Source organism: Psittacula echo, assembly GCF_963264785.1.
Source record: "Psittacula echo genome assembly, chromosome: 4".
In the NCBI taxonomy this organism is placed as follows: domain Eukaryota; kingdom Metazoa; phylum Chordata; class Aves; order Psittaciformes; family Psittacidae; genus Psittacula; species Psittacula echo.
This window is the reverse complement of record NC_137738.1, coordinates 58763600-58789455: the sequence shown is the minus strand read 5'-3', so window position 1 is coordinate 58789455 and position 25856 is coordinate 58763600. Positions and strand designations below refer to the sequence as shown.

At 41.1% G+C, this 25856-nt stretch overlaps 1 protein-coding gene across 2 annotated transcripts in view; it reads right to left on the bottom strand.

Annotated features, from left to right (window-relative positions):
• Positions 1-25856, bottom strand: part of FYN (FYN proto-oncogene, Src family tyrosine kinase) — a 142049-nt gene that overhangs the window by 19477 nt on the left and 96716 nt on the right. The window contains exons 4-10 of one of the 2 annotated variants that reach the window (XM_080615305.1): positions 20177-20434; positions 19477-19573; positions 15256-15354; positions 14052-14155; positions 9314-9463; positions 5418-5573; positions 1649-1828 (exon numbers count right to left, since the gene is read on the bottom strand). In XM_080615305.1, the coding sequence (XP_080471431.1) occupies positions 1649-1828; positions 5418-5573; positions 9314-9463; positions 14052-14155; positions 15256-15354; positions 19477-19573; positions 20177-20423 (1033 nt within the window). In that variant the 5' untranslated portion in view covers positions 20424-20434. The remainder of the gene's footprint in view (positions 1-1648; positions 1829-5417; positions 5574-9313; positions 9464-14051; positions 14156-15255; positions 15355-19476; positions 19574-20176; positions 20435-25856) is intronic. The other variant, XM_080615306.1, reaches the window with a different exon arrangement.

Sequence of the window (25856 nt, the reverse complement as noted above, 5' to 3'; positions counted from 1 at the left end):
TCCTATTATACTAGTTTCACTCTTGTTTAAGTTTGGCTTGCAGAAGAATATGTCACTAGTCCAAGGAATGTGGCAGGGACAAGAAACAACATTGCTTTAATTTTCCTGACTGTTACTGAGAAAAATGATCTTCACTTTTCCAGTGCTCTTTGAAACTACATACACGCTGCTTTCTAAAAGCCTCAGCTAGCTGCAAAGCATCAGGTTGGTTCCAAGCCATACAAGCTATGGAAAAAGTCAGATCTCAGCTCAACCTGCTCCAAAAAAAAGGTCAGCCTGGAGCCTGGCAAGCTCAAAGAGGCTAGCATTAACAAAGCCTGATTTTCCTTAGAAATCAGTAGTGATTCTTCTCAAGGTAACACATAACTAAACGTAGCATGAACCTCTAATTTTTGAAGACCACTAAGCAAAACTAGAGAAGACAAAGAAGAGGTTGAATGAAAGCAATTTTAGCAAAAGCAATTTGAGCTGCAAGGGAAAGCAAGGAGGTCCCTTGTAGCTTTTTAAAAACCCTAGGATTCTATAGCACCCTTCCCAATCTTGTATTCAGAGAAGTGCGGCAGTCTTCTTTAAATAAGGCCAGTGAATTGGTTTAATAAATAAGGAGAAAAGACAGATGATTAGGCGTTTCTCCCTTGATAAATCATCAGCTTCAAGCTCAGATCCAAAGATGTTAAATGTTACAGTAAAAACTAGTAAAGTAAGCCAAAATAAACCACATACTTCAGAAGGGTTTTTTTAAAGGGGAAAAAGCACATGCTTGTCACTGAGACGTATGATTAAAGTGTGAGTTAGTCAGGGCTTGGATGCCTTTGAGGAGGGAGGTGGGCAGGCACCTGCCAGGAAAATAAAAATCCACTCCAAATAGACTAAAAAAAATGCACTTAAAATTTCTGAGTGTATCCTCCAACGTACAGTGAAACTTCCCTGTGAGAACCTTATGTTTCCTATTTGGTTCATTTGCTTTTCCAAAACAAGCAGATTTTTTGCTCTGCTCTCAGCACCCCTGCTGGAGATCTGATGGAGCAAAAAGTTTTCTTCTCATATTACTACATCGTTACTGGTTAAATAGCTAAAGAAAAAGAGACGGGAGAAGGGGAAAGGGAAGGGGAAAGAGGAGGGAAAGAATCATATGTGCAAATCATGTATTAAAATGAAAATGGGCTGAACTGAAAATTAAGCGTGATCTGAGAATAAGGTGCATGTTCAGAACTTAGGATTGCCAAAAAAAGACACAGAAATCTTAGGCTGACAAGCAAACACTGAAAGAAGATGTCATATCAACTCTGGTGCCAGGAAAAGCTAGCATCTTGGGAAGCAGCATGTAATATCATTCAAATCTAGACGAATCAAATCTCCACTTGTCAGGCAAGTTTAGATGCTAATGCATTTGGAACCACTTAGGCTGCACCAGCTTCTCTCCCACCTAGTGCAAATTTTCTGTGTACATTTAGTGGATTTCATGTTTTGGGCACAGTTCACAGTTGAATTCATTATTCTTCTGAAGCCAGAGGTGAATTTAGCTTCCTGTTTCCTCTCTCCCTCCTCATACACTGTTCATGCATCACACTGCACTTCTCCCTGTATCCCTGAGAAACATCAATAAATAAAAAATACTTGTTATCAAGGGCAGCAGCTCTGGCTTTACCTTTGCTCATGTACTCTGTAACAATATAGATAGGTTCTTCAGAAACCACAGCATAAAGCTGGACCAATTTGTCATGTTTTAGCTTCTTCATGATCTGGGCTTCCTCTAAGAAGGATTCTGGAGACATAGTGCCAGGCTTCAGGGTCTTGATAGCCACTTTAGTATTTCCATTCCACGTACCTGCAAGCATAGATATTAGTTAGACTAAACGTCTTCTGCTCCTTTTTCTGCCTGATGCCTAGTGTAACCAAGGAATAAACTAGCAAGGACACAACATAATTATTTCTTTAAAGTGTGCTTTCCCATGTTGCCTTGTTGTATTCCTCCCACGCCTCTTGTTGTATTGCCTTGTTGTATTCCTCCCTCATATTTTAGTCTCTTTATTATACTGACGAATAATATTCCCATTGGCACTGGGTCACAATCACTTTTATCCTACCCAGACAATGTTTCCACTAATGTCCACAGAAACCTTCTGTGACTAGGAAGCACAGAACTGCTGAAATCCATCTTCATATATTCCCTTGCTAACAAGTAGTTGCTACAGACAACAACACAGCTCCAGTCACAGATTTGGATAACAAAACTTGTTAAACCCAGAACTTTCCATTTGAAAGCCATTTTAACATTTTGGTTTTGTTCTGAGTCAGAGGGGAAAAATACTCTAAGAAAAATTCTGAAGAAACAAATTTTGAATCAATTTCATTTTAGAAACATAGGTGTGTTTCCAAACCAGAAGGCGTCTTTTTCCTTCCCTTCTTCGTCCCCAGAAGCCCATCGGCTGCTGATTGAAAATGAGGTGGTTCCTGTCTACTTTACTTTGTTCTTTACTTGCAGTCAGCATTGAGATGGACAAGTTGAACCATTTTTTAGCCATCATCTTCCAAGCCTTCTGTAACAGCTTCTGTGCAACAGCTTCTGTGCAACAGCTGTACAAGGACCTGGAGACAGCTAGCAAAGGCTGACTCAGGGTGTCCAGCAAGAAGTGGGGCTTCACTAGAGTACTTGAAAAGGGGAGAAAGAAGACTGGGAAGAAAAAAACCCCAGACCACCCACTTGTCTTAACATTTTTTTGAGGGATGGGAGACTAGGGAAGAGAAAGGAAAGAAAATTAAAATGGGCAGCAATATCCTTTTCCTAGTGCCCTCTGGTTGTCCCTTGCCCAGACTTGCTAGAACCCTGCTTCAGAGCCAGGGCTGAAATGGCTTTGAATGGCACCTGCAATTTGTTGGTAGGGAGCTGCTGTGTGATAAGGCTGAACAACACTATGAATGAATCACACTGGGTAAAACTTACTTCTCTGCACTTAAGGATGAAGATAGCAGAAGGCCTACAAAATGCATTAAGACAGACTCAGATCCGGTTTCTGTAAATCAATATGTAATCAAAAGGGCAATGTGTAAAATAAGCCTGTTTTGTCCTTGTTAAAAGCACATTAACAGTTACCAGGGATCAGCTGATATGCCGGAGCATAAAATGGAGCTGGACTGGGTATTTTACAAGTGGTGAGGTCCCAGCTGCCACCTTGCCTGGCTGAGGAAAGGGGAGGAGCGGTGGGGAGCCACTGCCTGGCACATCTCTCACTTGGAGGGCAATCCCTGCAGCAGCACACAATGCTGCCGGTGGGGGCTTGAGGCACATATTAGCCAAAAGCGTGCAGTGCAAGTTGATGCCCTGGTTTTTTCTGCCATCTCAATGCCAGGTGCTATCTCCTCTACCAGTGTTGAAATAATGTCTTGAAGTTACTACCACAGCTACTCCAGTGCTCTTTGAGGACTTTTCAGGTTTTAGTTTCACCCAGTCTTTTAAATTAGAGCTGAAGCTGCTTTAATGGCACCCCTGTGTAAGCTGGGAAGAATGCAATTTTGCCTCCTAATTTCAACGAGAGTGGCCAAAGTCTTTTCTGATGGGTGAAAGTGACCATGTTTTACCTGGAGGCACTGAGGATCCAAACAGCAGGGTGCCATCAGAGTCATAGCCATTTGCAAAGACACCACAAATTATATGAACCAGGAATGAAACCCTAGTTTCACAGGCACCAGGGCATTAATAAACTAGGATTTTAACTGGTGTCTTAACTAAGGATTAACTGTGTAGTATTTGTTTGCATTGCCTTAATAAGAATCCCAGGGTTCGTTCTGTTACCATGAAGTGTTTTCAGCAGTTCTATTTTTAAACATTTTTATGAATTTCTCCAGTTAAAAAAGACCATACTCAAACAAAAAGGTTAACTTATCCTCTCAGCCCAGATTTCAGCTTAAATTGTTAGGTTTTCTTGTTGTGGTTTGGTGTGTTTCTCTCTAATAGAAAAGTAGCACAGGCTTCCCTCTGAATTCCTCCCATTTACAGGTAGTTACTACTTCATGCATTTTTTATTAATTTTTACTGTGTTAATCTATTCCAATTTGGTAATGTTTCAGAGCTGTTAACATGTTTATAATAGACATTAAGAAACATAATGTCATAATTGTAATCATAATTTCCACATTTCTGATGGCTATTTGGTACTTGGCACTTTATTTCTCATAGCTGATCTTTGTCATTTTTAATTGCATTAGCTCCTTTAGCTTATTGTATCATTTTAGGATCTACTGCACACAGAGCTGACCTCAACTAAAAACTCTTTAACGCACTCAAGATGGAGGACAAGAAGGTGAAACTGCAGTTATCTGGGGACACTAGCAGTAAACACAGGTAGCTTTCTTTGAAACAGGTCAACCATAATTCTGTGAAATTCAATAAATTTGTATATTTCTAGTCTATAAATTCTGTAAATTTCACAGACTTGCTGCCATGCTCCTTGCTGTAGTCTTGCAATGGAAAACACCTGCAAGAAGCCAGGATAGCCTGTTGGTTATTTTGGATACACATACTTTTGTGTCATTGCAACAAAAAGAAAGGCCAAGCTGCTCCACCAAATTTTTCTGAAGAAACAACATATAGTGATTCTTTATTTGAATTGGTCATTTTAAAGAGGCTACACAGAATGCTACTTGGCACAAAACTTGAGCTCACCTCTCATTAAATGGCCACCATATTCTGTTTCAATGCTATGGCCATACTAAGATTTATGTATATTTTAAATTGCTATTGTTTTACAGTTATTCAAAGAATGAGGCCCATAGAGGGAGGCAGCAAGTAAAGCTGGCGAGTGCACAGAAAACAATGTCAGTGGATTTGGAAAATGTCAATATTTCTGGACTTCAAAGTAGGGTTCAGCTGGACTAGGCAAGTCTTGCCTCTATTGTCCCTGGTCTCTGCACCAAGTTATAGTGTTCTGCTGAATATACAGATTTCAAAACAGACAAAGAAGTGGCTGCATGGGAAAGCTAACTCGACAATATCAGCTTGCTGGTACTTGCTATTATGTTTAAACTGGGAGAATGGATGGAAGCATTTTCAAGGTGTGATCCCATCAGTGCTAAAACACATGGGGAAAGAAAAATGTCTACTTACCAGATTAATTTCTGGTTAGCCATGGTGCCTTACAAGTTGCGTCATTCCCATTTTAATACCTAGCAATTGTGTAGTCACACAAATAAACCCAATGCAATTAATGGATCTGAATGCCCTAACCTCTCATATTGGTGTGTGCAAGTGAAAAGAAGTTTCCCCCAAAATTACTGTATTTAGCTCTGTTTTAGGCAATATAGACTAACATTTCCTATTATTCTGATATTTTAGCTTTAAGATCTCTATTTGAAATGTTTATTTCTGCCAAGAGGGCCTTAAAAGATCCATCCAAAGCAAAATATATTCTCTGCCTTACCACGCCACACTTCAGCGAAACACCCCTGACCAAGCTTCTGTTCCAGAAATAATGTATCACGTGCAACTTCCCATGCATCTTTAGCCAATCCAACAGTTTGTGGGGTATTATTCGTAGCAATCACAGTTAAGTTAAAACACAAACCATCAGCTTTCTCTATGGGAGAGGAAATTAATAAAAAAAACACACTTATAATCCAAAATTATGCATGCATTGAGAAAGATGGAAGGTGACTTGTCTTTCAGTACTGCATTAACATTCATTTGCAAACACCGATTTTTGGATACTGAAGGTAAGGACTTTTTTGTTAGCTTGCAGGAAAAGGCTCCCTGGTATAATTAATAGATTACTATGTAGCCTTGATTTATCATTAAGACAGGGGTAATTTGTCAAAATCAAAACCTTGCAAGAAAACACAGAATTTCAGTTTTCTTTTGCCATCAATTACAGTGAAAAGTTGAAGATTAAAGAATTTCAAAGTCAAAGGTGTGATTCCAAAGACATTTTTCCTAACAGCTTGAGCTTTGCTCTTTTTATTCTTGTGGGTCACACTGTCCTACATTTTCACCTTCCATCTTGTAATTCCCACACAGAGAGCTATTTTAGAATAATTATTTTGCTCCATACCCATCCATACTTCCCCAAACTGCCCATTTCCCAGTCTCTTGATCAACTGTAGGGATTCTCGTGGAATTTCCCAGACATCTTTGGTTTTGACAGACAGATCAGTAAGCCTTGGCATTCCTTTATGACAAGGGACTACTAAGCGGCAGCAAAGACCTGCAGCTCTCTCTGATGGAGCCAGAAGTGAAGCCAACAGCAAAGAAGAGGAAAGAAAAAAAAGTGTGACATGAAACATAAACAGTAAGCATAAAAACAATGCTACTCACAACAGTTGTTAGTTGCATACCACAAAGCATCCTGGAAGATTAGAAATTGAACACTGAAACATATTCATTTGAGACAGAACAGGAAATATTTGAGTCTCTGCTTCCACAGCCTGAAATGGAAGGTGACTGCCAGTGGTTTTTCTTGTGGATTCAAGATTTCCCTTTTACCACAATGCTGCATTAAGATAACTTCATCAGTAACTGGCATACTACAGTACAGTATAACTTTTTAAAAACCATCTCTAAGTCCCAAACTGGGTTGTTTCTGTACCGAGTAAGAGAAACATAGAGAAAAGTCACTTTTTCTGAAAATCACAGTAATGAAAATTTGGTGGACTTTTTTGCTAATTTTTTCTAGGTATCCTGGAAAAAGGTATTTTCTATGTTCTACTCCGTGAAAAGGTGTTTTTGTAGGTGTCCTGTAAAAGACTTTTCCTGCTATTCTTTCTAGAGCAAACCTTTATGAGCATATGCAGCCTGTCCTACATCGTTTGGGGCAGATTCATTACACTTATCTCTTGCAGAGTTTCACATGAACTGTGACAAAATCACAAGATATTTTAGCAGAAGTGAAAACAATAATATATAGAAATATATACACACACGTATTGTGTAGTATGCTATGCTGCAGAAAGCAGACTACAATCTAAAGCTTGCATATCAACTTGTGTCTTAAAACAGGTGCAGCATAGCAGAGCAAGGTGGGGAACTGAAATTGTATTTCAGACTCAAACATAATCTTTATTCTCCTGTGCAAGATTTCTTTCTGGGCAGGTGAAGAGTTTGTTTCAGCATCAAAAGGTGGGCAAGCACTGAAGATCCTTGCAATACCAAGCTCTACCTCCCCAGTACAAATGTTGTCGCGTGCTGGGCAAGTCCCTACAGAAACCCCAATATGGACCTTGTTGCATCTCCAGTAGCAAGACAACAAAGACACATAAACCAGGGAAAATTAGCTGACCATTTGGGATGTCTCATTCCAAGATAATTCCAATACTAGGATAGGGAGTACTCAAAATATGCATTGTATCTGGAAAGCTTCCTCACGAGTTTGGACAGCTGTAGAAAGAAACTGGAGGTTTTTAAGATCTCCTTCTTTTCTTCAACTGAAAAAAAAAAACAACCCCAAAGTTTGGCATGCTGGTGCTCCAGCTGAGCCTGGACCGCATGCGCAAGAGCTTATGCTAGCTGTTAGGGATTGGGTGAATGATGCTTTGACTTCAGACTTGTTGTTCCCAGACTTCAGTCTGATGTCAGGACATCTCAGGGATCTCAACATTTTTCTTTTGCAAATCTCATCTGTGAAAGTCCAGACACTGCAGTTAACTTCATTATCCAGGTAAGAAGGGGCTGGGATAAGAGGCAACTCAGTAATAAGGGTACTCAGCAGTGGAGTGGCAGCATAGTGCAGGGATGCTCCAGCTAAGAGACGGAGGCTGAAGTGTGGGCTGCAGAGTATAGCTGTCCTGCTGTGAAGGCACTGACCTTGTTGCAGGTCTCAGCAGTGGTTCTTCAGGAATCATGCTGATCTTTACAGAGTCATTTGGGCATTCTTGAGTTGTCCCTAGAAGTAAATCTAGGCACTCACAAGGTGTTGTGATAATCTACCTCCTACAATTCTGAATGCAGAGCAGGTGGTTAGAGACAACCTTCATGTCTAGTGTCAGCTGGGGCTAGCATAGAATGAGGGCTCCTGTGTTCACCTGGGTCTGGGAGACGGTAGGTGAAAACTCTGGAGTGGGTTTGTACCATGCCCTCCTGAGCTACCCTATCTGGATCCTACCGACTATGCCTCTGTGTTGCACAGAAATGGCTGTTTCCAGATCTAATTGTTTGTGCATTTGTGCATGGAAAATACATCATCCAAATAATGTGACCACAGAAAACTGAAAGCGGACATGTAGCAGCTGCTATAATGGGGTTGAAAATTATCTTCCTTAGATGTGAGGTTTTATACGTTATTTAGCTTAATGTAGAGTCACCAGAAACAACTACAAATTCTCCCAGGCAGCATACACCCATCAGAAATTGGGCAGAGAAGACAGCCAGATGTCTAGTATGAATAGCATAAGAATACAGCAGACAGAATACAAAGAATATAGAAAAAACACCCCACAGAGAAGCTGATTTCCCAAGTAAAAATTACGAAAATTCTTTGATCAATGAGCATTTGGGCTTATCTGTTAATTTACAAAAACCTAAAATAAGGAAAAAATAAAAGCAAAATAATTCAAAATACAAATTTCTGCTTAAAAATATAAATGACTATACTGGGTAGCATGGCAGTCTTCTAGTTTAGAACCAGCTGTCCTATGTAACCGGTTTGGGGGGCTTTAAATTTGTATCTGTTGTACACCAATCGTCAGTGACAGCAGGATGCACTTTTGGGTTGCATAGTGCATGTCACATTTTAATCACAGGAATTTAAAAGACAAGAGCTTGGAGGGTGGCCACAAACTCCATGCCTAAAGAAACACCCACCTTGCCATGGCTGTTTAAATTAGACCGACTGTTATTTAAATGTTAATACTTTGCACATTGAACACAAATCCAGTGGGAAAATTTGAGTCAGATAATATATGCAAACCTTTTGGTCACTGCTTTAGGTGACTGAATTCCACAATGCAGCTCCCTATTTGCTTTATTAGGAAAATATATAGGAATAGGAAAATACAGGAATAGTGTGCACGCACTTATGCACATGGAATTCATGCTTTTAGATGTGCAAGTCAGATTCAGTAATTCTGTTTGCTTAAAAAAGGGAGAGCAGGCAAAACCTTTACCTCATAGAGTGCTAGCTTTTAAAAGCTTTGCCCCTGTACACTGTGAACGGCACTCAATGCCATTTATAACTGTAATGGGAAAGGGATAATGGAAGATGCATCGCACCAAGCAAGAGTCATAGCTCAAATGGCTCTTTAGGGCGTCTTACACATATTTCAGCTCAGCAGCAAACACTTTTGTTTTAAAACACTTCAGAGTGCCATGTAATGTCTGAAAAATTACCTGAATAATGCTGAACCAGCTGCTGAAGAGTTTCAAATTGTGCCCGAGTTGTGATATAATATCCACCATTGTCAAGTTTACGAATCTTATAATGTTTGACATGATCTCCTTTCATATCATCCCAGTCTCGAATAGACAGGGAATAGGCACCTGTTCCAAGCAAAAGAGAAATAAAAAATTGTAAGTAGCTTTTAGACACAAAGGTTTGGGTTTGCTGCTATCACAAAAACTAAGTATCACAGAAATCTTATCGTGTTCACACCATGTCCCTTTCACACTTTTCTAGAAAGAAATCAGGACCTATGTGTAAATGAAAAGTCACATTTTAACATCTACTGCTTCAGATTCTTGAATTGACTTTTATTTGAATTATATTGAATTGACTTTTTTTTACCCTGCAAATACTATACTTTAGGTAAATGCCAGTGGGTGGTAAATACCAAGATTTTCATCGGAAGCACTGGAGATAATGACTTTATATATGTGTAGTGTTGTTAGGCAGATGGACCTGAAACTTCTTTATAAACATTAAACAACCAAATTAGCATACTTTGTATGTCACGGTCTTTGGAAGATGCTACTACACCAAGACTGTGTGCACCAGGAGATCTGCAAGAACAATGTGTTTCACTTTCCAAATCCATGATGGTACTTTAGAGGTTACTGGTGGGATTCAGATGCCCAGACACAGCGGTTGAGTGCCATGTGAGATGCCCCAGGACATCCTGCTTGGCAGTTTTCCCACAGGCTGTCACATTTGTCCAAACTACATAGATGCCCTGCAGGCATTTCAAATAGCTCTGGATGCTCATGGCCAGGTAAAGGAACCTCACTTGTGGGGCTGGATTTAGTTTTAGGTGTAGCGGCAGCTGTCTGCAGGTAGGCCAAGTGCTTGATTTAGATGCCCACACATAAACTTCTTGTGCTATTACGGCAGCTGAATCACTGCCTAGTTTCTGTGAGTGTTATGGCACTGTAGGTATCAATGGTGTAATGCAGGTTTAGCACTAGGTGTCTGCAGCTATGGTCAGTTGAACTGAATCTCAGCTTCCCGCTGACTGTAAAGGGAGGCTGGCCACCTACTTGGGGACCTGCACATTCAGGTGTCTTAATTTGAAGCATAGTCATGTTCTGCATACAGTGACACCCACACATTGGTTCTCCACAGTGTCAAAAGCAAAGCCTCATTTTAGAGCATAATGCAGTTTTTGTGTAAAAGTGTGGCCATTTCAAAGGCATTGGAGAAGAAAAGCGTTCATTCACGGCTCAGACAAATACTGTGTTTACTCAAAGGCAATTCAGGCACTAAAAGGTAAAAAAACCCCCTGGAGATAATTGTCAGCTGATCTATGCTGAACTGCAGAGATGTCAGGAAGGTCCTTCTGCAGCCTGAGCTGTTTTCACTGGTAAATGTGTCAGCTAAGGGCTGGAAAGGAAAACCACTGGCAGACAGTTTTGTACAAACTGAAAGGTGGAGTGATTTCCTACAGGTCTGATAGGAAACAGCACCAACTGCTGCATATCCCAAGTCAGGATCCTTTTCAACACACTCGGCCTGTTCACATCCTCCAGAACCACCTCCAGCTAAGTGAAATGGTTTAAAGAACCCTCCACAGTTAGGTAGTTGAGATTCCTCGTGTAAGAGGTCTTTCCTGGATGTCTCCCCAGGAGAAGTTTCCCTGACCACATTAACCTGCAAACAGGTCACGCAGGCGGGTGGCTCGACACCGAGGGAGTTCCAGTGGACAAAATGTTTCCACCCTGACTCCAAGGACTTCTCAAATTCCCTGTTGTCCTCTAAATAGGAAGAAAAGAGCCAGCACTTACACAGATGATTCTGGTTTATGTGAGTGGGAGACACCCTGAGAGGAGTGACAAGGTTTTTATTTCTAAGTGTAGAAAAACACTGTTTGTTTGGGATATTTTTCTGACAAGGGTCTCCCACTGGGTACGTACATCTCCCTCAGCTAGGGGTTCAAAGCTTCTGGGGGGTTTGCAAGCACATCTTGCGCATGGTTTTTACCACCGCTCTGGGTCGTACGCTGTCAGCCTACTTGCAAAGCTTTCCAGGCAGTTTTCTGCACTTCCGCTCATGTGAGTTCCTGCACTGGCAGCAGCTGTATTTTCTTTAGTCACGCTCCCTGCCTATCTGGTCACTATTTTAGATTCTTTAGGAAAATGTAAACAATCTGTGGCTCCAGGTCTGCAATCAGAGCCGTGTGGGTGGCCCTCTGTGGACCCCAGCTGACCTCAGATCAAGTTGCAGGACTGGAGCTTTAGCTCAAATCTGAACAAAAAACAAGAACCGAGATGGATTTCATTATTTGTTTCTTTAGGCTGTTGGTTATTTACACTATTCATTATTATCTGATGATAAATTAAAATATAAGAGATATACCTAATAAAAATTTGGATGGAAAGAAGACATTAAAATATATTATACTAATGAATTTTAAGAAACCTAACAAAACTAAAACCAGACAGCCTTGGAGGGTGGAGATTGAAACCAGGTGAAAGATTATACAGACAAGAGCTGATGAAGTACCTGGGTAGTCAGGCATTGAAAAAAATGAAAAGCCAGTCCCCTATGATTTATTTTGGAAGTAAAAAGTGAACGCAACCATGATCAAGGGAGGTTAAATTCATGCTGAAGCCATCCACAATGATACTTTAAACATGATCCTGATTAATTTTATTATTGCTATTATTTAAAACATAATGGACAATTCTATGTCACAAAACAATTCCTGCCTCAAGCCCAAGATGACTAGCTGGGGTAAGGCATTTCTGAGGAGACATGGGAGAATGCGCCATCTGAGCCCGCCCAGCTGACTTTTTTCTTTCTTATGAACAACAAGCTCCCTCTGTTTTCTTCTAACAACATCTTGAAACACCACAAGGATCAGAAGGGAAATAGGCATTTTTGACAAAAACCATGCACGCTTGGTTTTTTTCCAATGGCTTTGATGTAAACTTAGCCCGAAGATGTATAAAGCCTTAAGTTGAAATGCAGAGAAATTAAGCTTGCTGCAATAAGTCCATCCATGATGGATTATTCCATTTCCCCAACACTTTTTGTGTCTCACAAGCTCTAGAAAGAGAAGCCCTGACTTAGCTAAGTAAACAGCCCTGAAAAATGTATCCCCTATCAGTGTATAAAAAATGGTGAAAACAGACTAAACTGATAATGTGGTTTAGAGAAACTGTTGTGTTTGGTATTAGGATCCACGGATATGAGTGAATTTTTAAACTTGTCGGCACGGAGTGGAACGAAATCTTGTTCCTTGCACACATCACAACAACTGTTGGTGAAAACAAACAGGTGGAGGCTATTTGCAGAAAAAAAAAAGTTAGGGCCTGTCTTGCTCCTGGTAAGAATGCCTCACTGCTATGTAAGACACGGGTAAGCTGTGGGGTCACAAGATGGGAAATTATCTGTCTGAAACAATGGCATGTCTATCCAGATTTTGAATCAGAAACAGTCTTCAAAGTTAAGGGCAGTGAAGGAAGAATCCAGTGACTGCAGGAGTCAAAAATGTAAAACTTACAATTTTAGGTGACAGAATGCAGCAGTGAAGATAGGTGAGGTAGAGAGGAGTGGGAAGTAGTGTTTCTCTTCTTTAAACCCCTTTACCAGCCATGACTCCAACCACTTTGCATGCTAACTCTAGCTGACAGCATGTGCTCTGATCAAAGCATTGACAAGTCAGTGCTTTAATTACATGAACCGCCATTAGACTTCAGAACTTACATGGAACTAATTCTAGTGACTTATGCTTCCCACAGCTAGTTTTCGATTGCTGGTTAATTGAGAAATGGCCAGGTTTGTTTTTACTTAGTTGTGGTTTTCTCCTCAACAGTTATATGAATTAGAGAGATCTTTTCACACTTTGAAGAAGATGTTGACATTTCTCATGAACAGAAGTAAAAGCAAAGGTAACACCCACCAAGAAAAGTGGAATTCCTCCAATGATTTTTAGAGGGAAGGAAGAGATGGCATCCTTACACTTGACTTCAATAGAATGGATACAGTTGAATGCTTTATAAATATATTAATTAGAAATATTTTCAAGTCTTTTCACTGTTAATCTATGAATTTAAAAATAACTACCTTTTTCCTTTTTTTTTTTCTTCCCCCCCCCCCCCAGGGATCCAGCATTTCAAAGGGGAAAGGCCAAAAAATCCTCTAATCTTCCTAAAATAATAACCAGTACCTCCCTCCCCCCTGACTCTTATCTTACATCTTCCAGGCAAGAAGATTCAAATATTCTGCATATTCAGAAGTATGAAGTAATTTTCACCAAATTAGACTGGAGATTCCCAGCGTCTGGTCACAGTAAGCCAGCTGGCTGTGCCTGGACCCAAATACGGACACCCTGCCTCCCGAAGCCCCATAGCTGGTGTCCTGAGGGGCCAGTCTCCACCCAACTCTGTTGTAATAGCAGTATCCTCAACATATTGAGAGACAGTGCAATGTTCATTCAGAGTGTGTCAGCAGAGCAGAACATCTTGCCTGTGCATGACTTGAGCATGACACTGGTTGCACTTGGGTTCTCTGCTTTAAACACTCACTCTTTTAAGACCTGGGATGTCCAGACGTCTAATTCCCTAGCACACACATATGCAAGATGGCACTTCTCTCCACCTTCATACCACTGAAAAGAGTATTTCACAATTTTAGCACAATTTCTCTCATATATATTCTCATTCGTAGTCAGAATAGCTTTGGCCAGCCTACCTTTGGTAGTTTCACTTTCCCGAATCAGGAAGGTACCTCTGGGGTTTCCAAATGATAACAGCTGCCTCTCAGCATCTTTTCGGCCAAGTTTACCAAAGTACCACCTTAGGGAAACATCAGAAATAGTAAGACAAATGCTACGCAAGAATACTAGGTAGTGTTACACAGACATGGAGGATTACTTCAAGAAACTATGTTTACTCAAGTATATTCAACCATTTTTTGTCATCCTGTGTCTTTTTTTTTTTGTGGTGGGAAGCTAATGTGACAAACTGTGTACTAGATGTTTTACACATTGTGCAGTAGCACTGTGCATTAAGCCTATAACCAGTAGAGGCTGAGAGTGCTTGTCTGGTGTCTTACGACAAACGCCAGACTTCAACAGACAGAGAACAAGACTTGGTGGGAAGGGATGGACAAGGAAAAGGGCAGAAAAATGGGTTGCTGCCAAAAAGCAGTATTTTTACAGATGTTGCCATAAACTACATATTTGACTTGCATATTGATGCATTAGTATTCAATTTCTTTGTTGCAGCACAGCTATAAAACCTCAGTAGAAGGACCAGATGCAACCACTTCAGTGTGGTTACATAAGGTTTTCAGAGTTTTGGTACCTTTTTCCTTCCTGCAGCAATTTGTTTGTTTAGTTGGTTGGTTTCACAACCAACCAAGTGCAACCTGAAGTACAGACTACAGTAGTACCTGCTCAGCTACTTAAGCTCCTCCACTGTATCTTTTATACTGGAAAGAATACGGACGCACACAGTGCTCCATTTTTCACATAGGTATGTCTTCATTATGCTGTATGCATTGTAGGCATCCTGCCTATTGGTTAGGTATTTGGTGAAACAGCGTCACTTCTTGAATAGACAGTTTGAACACAAATTGACTCCAAATATTTTTACAAGTTGGTTCAGGAAAAGCAAGGGCACCTTTTGCATAAAGCTTGAAATTAGCCGACACTTAAAGAAAGGAAGCAGACCTATATTCCTTTAGGTTGTCTTCCTTTGTTTTGACATTGAAAAAAGCACTGAGAATGTGCTGCTTTTGTTACTAATTACCTAATTATTTATCAGTGCAGTTAAGTACTGAAATAAAAATAATGTAAGTCATTTGAAAAATCACTGTAATCAATCAAAACCAACTCCTCAAACTTCTTTTAAATACAGCACTAATGGCTCTTTACAACCAAAAGAAAACATACTCCTCTGCTTGGATGGAATCAACTGGAGCCACATAATTGCTGGGAATGTAACCAGTTTCGCCTGTTGTCAAGGACCGGGCCTCCCACCAATCTCCTTCCCTGCAGAAACAGAGGTGAAGAGGAGAAGCGAGAGTGAGACACAGCTGCAAAGGCAATGATCTGACTTTACTAACAGCACCCACAGCTGTGTAGTGTATGAAGCCACAGCCACTCCTCACTTTATCAGTGATGTGCTTCTGACAGAGCTGTTTCCCTCTAAACCGGAATAATATACGTATTTCTTTATAGCTATTATTATTTCAGTGGTGATTAGTAATGTAGCCTTCCCAACATAGCATAATGGCATAAGCAGGCATAACAAACAGCAAAATTGGGTTTGGTGAGGGCTGGATTTAAACTAGAGAATTGAAAACTGTTTCCATAGCAATTATTCTAATACAGACTCTGGAGAGAGCTCATAGAAAAGCTACCAGACTGAACACTGTGTGCTGGTCTTGGCTGGGATAGAGTTAATTTTCTTCATAGTAGCTCGTATGAGGCTGTGTTTTGGATTTATTCTGGAAACAGTGTTGGTAACACAGGGATGTTTTTGTTACCGCTGAGCAGGGCTTACACAGAGCCAAGGCCTTTTCTGCTCCTCACACCACCTCACCAGTGAGCAGGCTGGGGGTGCACAAGGAGTTGAGAGGGGATATAGCTGGGACAGCTGACCCCAACTGACCAAAGGGGTATTCCATGCCATATGGTGTCATACTCAGCATATAAAGCTGGGGGAAGAAGAAGAAAGGGACAATGTTCAGAGTGATGGCACTTGTCTTCCCAAGTAACCATTATGAATGATGGAGTCCAGCTTTCCTGGAACAACTGCCTGACCATGGGAAGTGGTGAATTAATTCCTTGTTTTGCTTTGCTTGTGTGCAGCTTTTGCTTTACCTATTAAGGTGTCTTTATCTCAACCCAAAAGCTTTCTCATTTTTATTCTTCTGATTCCCTACCCCATCCAACTTGGGTGGGGAGTGAGTGAGCAGCTGTGTGGGGCTTAGTGGCTGGCTGGGGTTAAACCATGACACACTGTCACATTCACTGCTAATTTTAAACTATGGGTATAATGAACCTGCAATCAATCAACATGGAGTTTTAGATGGCCCTTAAGGATCACATTTCATTGTCTAGATTCCCTCTTCTGGCCACCAAGAGAAGGTATCTGAATTAGCAAAGGACTTAGCTGCATTTCCAAATACTTACATAAAACATTCTCCTACAACATCTAAATATGAACGTGCAGGACCATCTTACAGCTGTGTTTTACAGGCTTAGCATCAGTTTTTGTCGTACACTGGTGCACACAGTGGGACATGGTATTGCCCTTTAGATAATCATAGAATAGTCAGGGTTGGAAAGGACCTTAAGATCATCTAGTTCCAACCCCCCTGCCATGGGCAGGGACACCCCACACTAAAACATGCCATGCGTGTGTCTGTAGAATGTGCAGCTTTAGGAGAAGTTTATTTCTCAGTTTTTTACAGGATGCAATGATTTGGGATATAGTAATTTGCATTTAATTCTCAGCGCTAGATTCACTGATGTTTAACTGATACTAATAAGCATTTTATTTTCTATTTCTGGACTGCTTAGAAAATCTTCTTCAGTTCCCCCTCTGTGAAACAGAGCTTTGTTCACTATTTAAACAATATTATCAAATATGGCCAGAGAATTCAGCCTCGTCTGTAAACTAGCAGTTACAGAAAATACATCGTCTAAGCTATTACTGACAGGAAAGGTTGTGTAAAGGTGAGCTCTTCCTTTAAATTTTCAACTTCACTTTCTTTAACAGTCTGAAGGAGTATGAACTCTGTGGAAAACAACTAGGAAATATCTGTGATTAGTCAAAAAGGAGACATTTCCAATTCTACAGTTCAAAACAGTGAAAAACAAGTAGCTTTTCTGGAGGCTGGCAGCTGACTCTATACACCTGTGTGCCTTAGTGTGTCCAGGCAAACGGCCCTTTCTGTTTGTGACCCTAATTTTACCAGCTGAAGTGTTAACCCTTCCCCTATATGTTGCTGTAGAATATTTGAGAGATTATGCCATACTGTGGCTGCGAAATTGTACCATTATATTTCTTCTTACTGTATGGAGAGTCCACTAGATGGAGGTATTTTACTGCATCTAGGGAGGAAAAAAGCAGTCCTGTAGATGATCCTATCGGGAACAACCCTTTCTGCATTGACAGAGAAGCTTAAATCTCTCAAAGCAGTGCCAGAAAGGAGGAGGAATGCAGACTTTTTTCACAGTTCTTAATTTTAGACACCCAGCTGGTAGGAGGAGGCTAGTCACTGGGGTGAGCCAGGATGCACAGCAGTGTCAGTGGGGATATTGGAGATGGCGAGTGTTTCTGAGCCTCTAAGTCAGGCTCTGCTCTGAACCAACCCTGCAGGTACCTCTTTCCCCCTGACTGCCCTTGGTATCAGTTCTGACCTCAAATCACAGGGATAAACTTTGTATGCCACTTCCGGTGTTGCTGTCCTGAACTTCCAATCTATAGCACAGACCAAATTTTGTTTGTTCACAGGTAAAAAAAAACCCCATATCCAAACCAGTCCAAAAATTCCAGAGAAACTAGTTTTGTGCACATACGTGCTTTCTGATTCAAGCAGCATTGGCAGACTTAAAAAAACGAGCTTCTTTCATATAATTTCTGATATAAGTGAAGAGGGGAATCATTCTTCCAGGAAAGCTGCTTTCTGGAGATTCCCAGCCTGGCATTCGCTACTCCAGGAGTGTGGTTAGGTCCATGTTTATGATGGGAACTGAGCTTCTATAATCCTACAGGAAAATCCGTGGATGCTTGTGTATTTTTTGTTTTGTTTTGGTTTGGGTTTTTTTTCATAACCTGCATCAAAATGCATGTACTGCAACCACCCCCATGTAGGGGAATCTCTCTGTCCCACTGACCCCAACTACAACTGCTCCACAAGCCCTGGTGAGCACTCCCTGCTTTCATCAGCTGGCGTGTGCAAAGAGCTTATAATGCAAGGAAATTCTTCTTGTTTCGAGTTATGGCACAGTTTGTGCAAGGCTGGGAAAGCAGCAGGCAACGTGAACAAAAATGGATGACAGGTTAAAAAAGGGTTTTTTTTCCCAAGTGCTAATTTAGAAGTAGAGGTTTTTAAACTGCTGCTCCCTCTACAAGTCGTAACTGAAGTTTCTGTGCTTTCATGTACATCAAAGCTCTTCAGCTTCATAGCTTCATGAAATATTCCACAGAATTACCTGATTTTTGGTTTTTGTTTAACTTTTATGCACATTGAGCCAACTCCAACCCTGCAGTTGTTCTATTTAAATTAACAGGAATTGCACCAGGGAGGAATTTGCCTCACTGTCACATAGTGTTAAAAAAAAAAGATGAGAGCAATATCACAAAGCCTCTAGAAAGTGACATACATGGTCGTTAACCCATTTTTACCTCTTCATGACAGCAATACTGAACGTGGCACAGAGCCTTCAACTTTATGCTGTTAGCCAAGAACTACAAGATGATCAGATATAGGTCAGTAGCACAGTAAGTTTCAGATGTTATTTTTAAATTGCTAAGGGATTTTTTTATATGGGCAGTTCATAAAATTAATTTTAAATTGATAATTTTCAGGATGTAAGTGCGGTTTTTGTGTCAAATGCAACTATACAATGACACGTTCTCACTTAACAGAACTTCCCAGCGTGTTCTGACTGCATCACCTTCCTTTAAAAGGTGCTTTTAAAAAATATAAAAATTAAAAAAAGAAAAAAGCTTTTAAGCTTGGCACACAAATCTGGGTAACGTCTCTTTTGTGAATCAGTTTTTAGCTCATTTCTGTGTAGAGATACTTGCAAACAGATTGCAAAAAGTGTTAGTACACGCCTTGCAGAACTTCTGTCTACTGGTAAAGTACAGAGCTAGTACTCTCAGTCCTAAATGTGAGTTCACTGTGAACTCTAAGCAGTGAATCACACAATCTAATGCTTATTTTTGAAGTAAAGCTGCATATGGTTTAAGGTTTGGTTTTTCATTAATAAAGCACTTTGCAGAAGTGCACTAAAAGTGAAGACCAGCAGAGTAAACCCCCTACATATCTTGAATACCCAACATTAGATTTTACTAATAAAACAAGCAGACAAATATAACTGCCAACAGTGTAAGTTTAAGAATTTTAAAAAGCATATTCCCAAGTCTAAACTTACGAGCTGTTAAGTATTTGAAATTTTTCTCCTTTGTGAAAACTCAAGTCATCTTCTGTTCTTGCTTCGTAGTCATAAAGCGCCACAAAAAGAGTTACACCTAAAGAAGAAGATAGGTCAGTTAGACTCCATCAGAAAAAACTGGAGGGGAAGGAGCATCAAGGAAAAAGGTGGCTAAGCAACATACAAGCTACTTGGTTGCTGAGGAGCAAAATAAATCGAGACCTCCAACTTTTTGGACAACTATTCTAATCCTTCTGCTTTTAGGCAGCCAGCGGCACACCACTTCCTTCACTCTGTACAATCAACGGTACTCTTGGTTTGGTACCCATGCACAGCGTAGCATCCCAAGTGGACAAAGGGAGTTTTTGAAGAGAGAAGTTAGGCATAGCCAGGTGAAGTATTTCCTGTTAACTACTTGAGGTGGCTCAGACCACACTTTCACACTTTTCGTCCCCTGGTAGAGGGATGAGGAGTCAGCCAACCAAATTGGGCATGTAAACGTAATTTCTCACCCCCCAGGTAAACTAGCACTGGCAAGTTAGCACAGGTAGGGCTGAAAACCCAGCTCCAGCCCTACTTCGGTTCTTTGTGCTATTTTATGAAACAACTCTTCCCAAAAATAGCATGCTGAGACAGTTGTGACTCTGCTGTAATTATGGGTTTGATAGTAAGAGCACTGAAAGGCAACTTTGAAACTGACCTGTTCCTCCTCTTGTACGCAGTGTCCCTGTATGAGAGGAGGAATTTACTCCACCAAACACAGTCAGTCCTTGGCCTCCTGTAGCATGGAAGTTGTTGTAGTTTGGGATTGAAGTCACACCAAAGCTAGGATAGTGCTGTGGAGTGGGATCTGTCCCATAGCGGTAGCCTGAGCTTTGAGTTAAACTGCCATCCCTCTCGTCAGTCAGTTTTGTTGCTTCTTTATCCTTACATTGCACACAGCCCATTATCTAAAATCCTAGGGAAGGAAGGAAAGGACAGGTGTTCATACATTGCTGCTCACCAGGTCTCCCCAAACTCACATAGGAAAAGGATCAAATTAAGTTCAGTGCTCAGAAGTACTTTGAAAAAACCCCACAGTCGTTTGAACATAAACAACACCACTTTGGAAAAAGCTCATACAAAACCTTCCTCGCAGTGGTTTCCTGTCAAGGCCTGGGGAAGGAGGTGCTGCCTGCTCTTACGGTAATGGCAGCTCTCTGTCTACCCCTGCCAGGCAATGGCTTGCATAGAGGCAGTGCGAGGATGAAACACACCTCGCTCACCGGTCACTAGGACAGCATGACAGGCAGGCAAAAGATTAACCCGAAAAGTGCAGCTGGAGGTGCTCAAGTCTGCCTCCCAAAACACATAATGAGGCACTCAGCTCGTGGTTCATGTTTGACATTGCCAACTACGCAAGAGCTGACTTTGGTGACTACACAAGGCAATACAACCTTTTTCCATTGCTGGAGCTCTGTGTGACAGCCAGAAAAGCAGACACAATGAGCTGATAGTTATTACAGCACAGGAGAGTAGGAGGAAGCTGTCAGATGGCACAACTAAAACAAAAGGAAGCGGTACCGAATGGAAAGATAAAACCTGCTGGTAGCAGGAGGTGGAGCTGCCAGAGGTATCCATCGGTTAAGAAACTAGAGAAAGTCCCAGAAAAGCTAATATGTCAAATCCAGAGCATCTCAAACTCTGGATCCTGGACAGGAGGAAATCGAGAGGGTGTGGCTTGGAAAAGGTTGCTCTAATTCTTGAGCCTCTTGTACAGCATCCTCATGGAGCATTACCAGGGCCTGGGTTAATCTCTCTTAACTTGAGGTGCCTACCTATCTCTAGGTGGAGGGAGATAGAAGGTGATTAGCTGCATCTTAGAAGCAACCCCACAAGGTTAGCCTTGTTACCTGGTATTGCTTTTCATCTGCGAGCTCTAACATCTTATAATCCATGTGCTGGTGTTACTGAAGTCTTTTGTGTTGACTCGAGCTGAATCGAGACACAAAACCTGAGTTTCTGAAGCTGGGCATGATGAATCTAGGGAATCAGATACTTGTCGGGATGCACCCTTGATCTGAACCAGTATGGTGGCTCTTGTATGTAACCTGGCACACAAACAACAGACTCTAAACACTGGGGCTGCAAAAAGAGCAGCGACAATAGAAGAAATTTTTAAAAATTAGACTTACTGACATACTTTGCCCGGAATAGATAAAAAGACAGGAAGAAAATGCAGAAAATAGAAAAAAAGAAAATTATAATGAAGCACATCTTTCCCCCCATATTTCTTTTCACATTTCAGCCACTATCCATCACTTAGGGTAAATAAAAAGCCTATCCTTTTTCAAATATCCTCGTATTTCTGTAGCTGCCAGGCCGGCTATTTTCTATGCCTTACCCCAGCATCAACACAGGAAATTGGTTTTGACAAACTCATGGGATTCAGAAAAGGCATATTCTTCCACTGCTAATGCCTGAAAAATCATGCAGCAGCTCCCTGCTTGCCTGTGACACTCCACAGTCTGGATACCTGCTTCCTAAATGTAATCTGCCCAATCAAAAAAACCCTACTGTTGAAGGGTATTTTCTACAGTCTGAAGATACCTCCAGTTATTCTACAAGCCTGGTCAGAAAAACAAGCGCCATTTTCATGTATTTCCCTGAGCTGTATTGCCTGCAGTTAGCACCGATCTACCATCTCTTGCTCTTAGCTTAACTCAAGAGTGCTCTTTTTTAATTTCTTTATTTCCTTCATGACACCACATGGACTCAGCAAGGTTGCCTCAGCAAAACATTCAAGTCCCTTCACATGAACTGAAACAAAGACTCCTGCCTCTGCACTTGCTGCAATGGGCTGCATGATCTGGGATCCCTCAAAAAAATAAGGTGATGACAGGTAGAGGAAAAGGGGTTTGCAGCTGATCTCTGCTCATCCTGGTAGCTGGATCGGTGTGGAGGTGTGGGGCACCATGCTGGAGCTTGGGGTTGTCCATTCCTGGGACCAGCAGTGAGTCCAGGTGAGCCCACAGGGACAGCAAGCGGTGCAAAAGTGCCCTGGCCAGCTTAATGCCAGCTGTGAAAAACTGCTTGCAGAGATATCTCTGCTGCTTTTACCCATTCCAACAGCAGGATGGTCTGGCTCTGAAGAGCCTCTGTTTGGAGATGTCACTCAGAGGTCAGGTTTTCCTGGCTCCTCTCAGAACCAAAGACCCCCACAAGCAATGCCAGGGAGTGAAGCAGGACCACAGGGAGCGCGAGGGCCCCAGGCTGTGACGGATCATCTCCTTGCTGTCAGCAAAAGCAGAGGTCACGGACACTTCAGGTGTGAGGCATGAGTATGGGACTCACTGCTTGGACCCTGCTATGCCTCTGTGAAAATGTGCCTCTGGTGTGTGGAGAGCAAAACACGGGCAGTGAGCAAATCCTACATGCGAGATGCCACAAGGGAAATCCCAGTTTGAAAGGGTGGGGAGAGGCTCTGACTATCCAGACAGGGAAGAGTAAGCCATTAAAGCAGACTTCTTAAAAGATGCAAATGTTAAGCGATATGCAGGCTTTACTATTTAAAGAAGAATCTCAGCAGTCTTTTTGTTGGCTTGCAAACTTACCTCCCTGTGAAATTCTATTGCCTCCTCCTTTTCCCCTCCCACCTATTTTTCTCCTCTTATTTTTCCCCATGTGTTTTCATGGGAAAGAGTAAAAAAGAAAATGAAAGAATGAAAGAAAAAAAGGATGGGAAACATGAAATCTGGGAAAGCAGTGGGAGGAAAGAGGTTTTCTTGTTGCTCATTCACAAATATTCAGCTGAGCAGGGGAAAAAAGTCTCCACTGAAATCTGGGAATATTTCACATACCAATTTACAAGTGCTGACAAGACAGCTCTACACACTTCATTTGCACATTGATGAGGAAAAAGTGAAAACAACAAATCAGCTGCAAAAATAAAATTGTTCAAAGTATTAATTCTGAAAAAAAAAAGAATAAATGAGGTGATGGAATACAGATGTACTGGTAGAAAAATAACGGTTTGGGGTTTTCTTTTTACTAGGAATGATATGAACAGAAAACCAGTAAATTATCAGTTTGCTGATTTTTGTTTGGTTTTTGCTCCCTTTATCTTTTTGCTGGCAACAGCAGCACCCAGGGAAGGAAAATTTCATGCAAAATGACTGACGGACAAAAAGGGCTTTTTCTTTCACTTGTCCTCTCCCCCTTTGTCTCAGCGTCTAGACAATCTGAGTATAAAGACTGCTTGATTGTAGCCTCTTGTAAAATGTGGCAGAGGGTGTTACATGCACACATCTTTTCAAGCCAAGTCCCTGAAAGTTGTCTGTTCTTGGCTAAAAGCATCACAGGGAGCCGGCTAAATGTGAGAGAATACATGTACACATGTACATGCTGAAAGTGATTTCAGCTAGCTCAGGGGTTTCACAGACAAATAAACATAACCTCCATTCAGCACTGGCCTTTGTGTCAGTGCATAGATTCCAAAACCTAATCTCCTTCAGTACCACAGAGCAGCTTTTAATATCCAGAAGTCCCATCTCCCTGCATGTCAGCTGTGGAAGGCTGGAGTTATTCAGCCAGCTCTGAGATCACCAAACAAAATCTGGAGCTGTTTTACACTAAACTCTCCAGAGATGAGCACACAATGTTGTTCATCCAACATGCTGCGCAACTTACAGTAAAGGAATACAATTTTAATTCCATTTCCATTAGGAAAGGCAGATTTTCTCAGATGTGTGAGCTATGGGTCACGCAGCATTGTCATAATTTGACGCTGGTATTGTTAAAAGGTATGTAACAAGCCTAACGAAAGCGAACATTTCTAATGCAAGCAAGTTTATTTTAAAGTTGTATTTTTATGGGCAATATAAAACGTGTTTTCATGAAAACATACAACATTTACATGGTTTTTGAGAATTCCTTAGAGACAAATGAAAATAACCATTAAGTTATTTGTCTCATTTCTTGTCCTTGTTGTATTTCTTGGACTCCAAAATTGACATTGCAAACAATCCAACATCTGCCTAACCAGGATAGTAGTTTCCTCCCTCATGGCGGAAACATTATTCAAAAAAGATATAAAATTAATTGCATCATTCTTATTTATATAGTTATAACACCTTAATTACTTTCAGTTAGGAAACATGAAGGCTAAGCAGATGTTATTAACACTATTATTATTATTGTAAATTGCCCTTCTTGAGTTTTTCTGTTGGTTCTTGATGCAAAATGGAAGCCAAGACTGAAACACATGCCAAAGCCGGACATCCACTCCGTTGACAGAAACAAAAGCAGCTCTCTGTTACCAAGTCAAAGCCTACAAAAGCCCAGGAGTACCAGGAAAGGTCAATTTTTCATACTTCTATTTTATAAGTGAAAGCTCCAACACATGGTATTTGAAAAGCAAAAAGTATTGACAAGCCTTTGCTTCGTCTAGCTTCTATAGTTGTGAGCCGTCAGGAAAAGATGGATGGGAGGAAGACTGGTGTAAATTCACTCCTTCAGAGCATCAGTTTTTTCCATAAGAGTTCACAACTTGCAGCTGAAACTCTGAATTATGGCACCTCTTCAGAACCTGTTTTTTTGAGTGTTGTAGGAGAAAGTGGGTTCTTAAGATGTTTGAGAGAGGGTTACACGGAGATGCAGGGAAGTGCCTGTCTATTCTGCACCCTCCTATCCGTGCCATGGCCTCTACCCTCCAACTCCCTGCATGGGAGACAACCACGGGAGAGAGCTCCAACCTACTGAAGAGACGTGGAGCGGGTCAGACCCAGCAGGGCGCATTCTTCTTTCTGTTGGTTTTCTCTGGAATTAAACTTGATGGCATAATTTTAGGAGAAATCCTTTCAGTGAAAGACGTGAAAAGGAAAGGCTGGATGACTGGTAACTGTCAACTCTCTTCTTCTGACCAAATCTCACAGATTTTGTCTGGAAAGTACCAGCAGGAAAACTGAGTTAAGACACAGTTACGTTAAAAGGGAGTCAGAACGACAAAATCCTTGGCTTTTATCCAGTCTCTGTGGTGAACTTGCTTGTTAATCAAAACAAGGGCTGCATCCAGCATGGATGTGAAAAATGTATTATCTAAGGGATATCTTCTTCGTGTTTTATGTTTTGCTGAAAGCACCACAGAAATATCAGTCTGTGACATCAAATAAGCCAAATTTCATGAGCTACAGTAGGATTTAATATTCAAAGTGCCACATTCTGAGTTACTGTGAAGATGCAGGAAGGACAGAAAAGGCTTTCCAAGAGGAAGAACTGCAAGAATTTTGAAAAGAGACTTTATTTTTCTGTGGAATGCCTCCTGAAGGCTGGATAAGGGGAATAATCAATACTGAAATTTACCCTGACGTTGGAATGTCTTACTTTCCATGACACCATTAGTA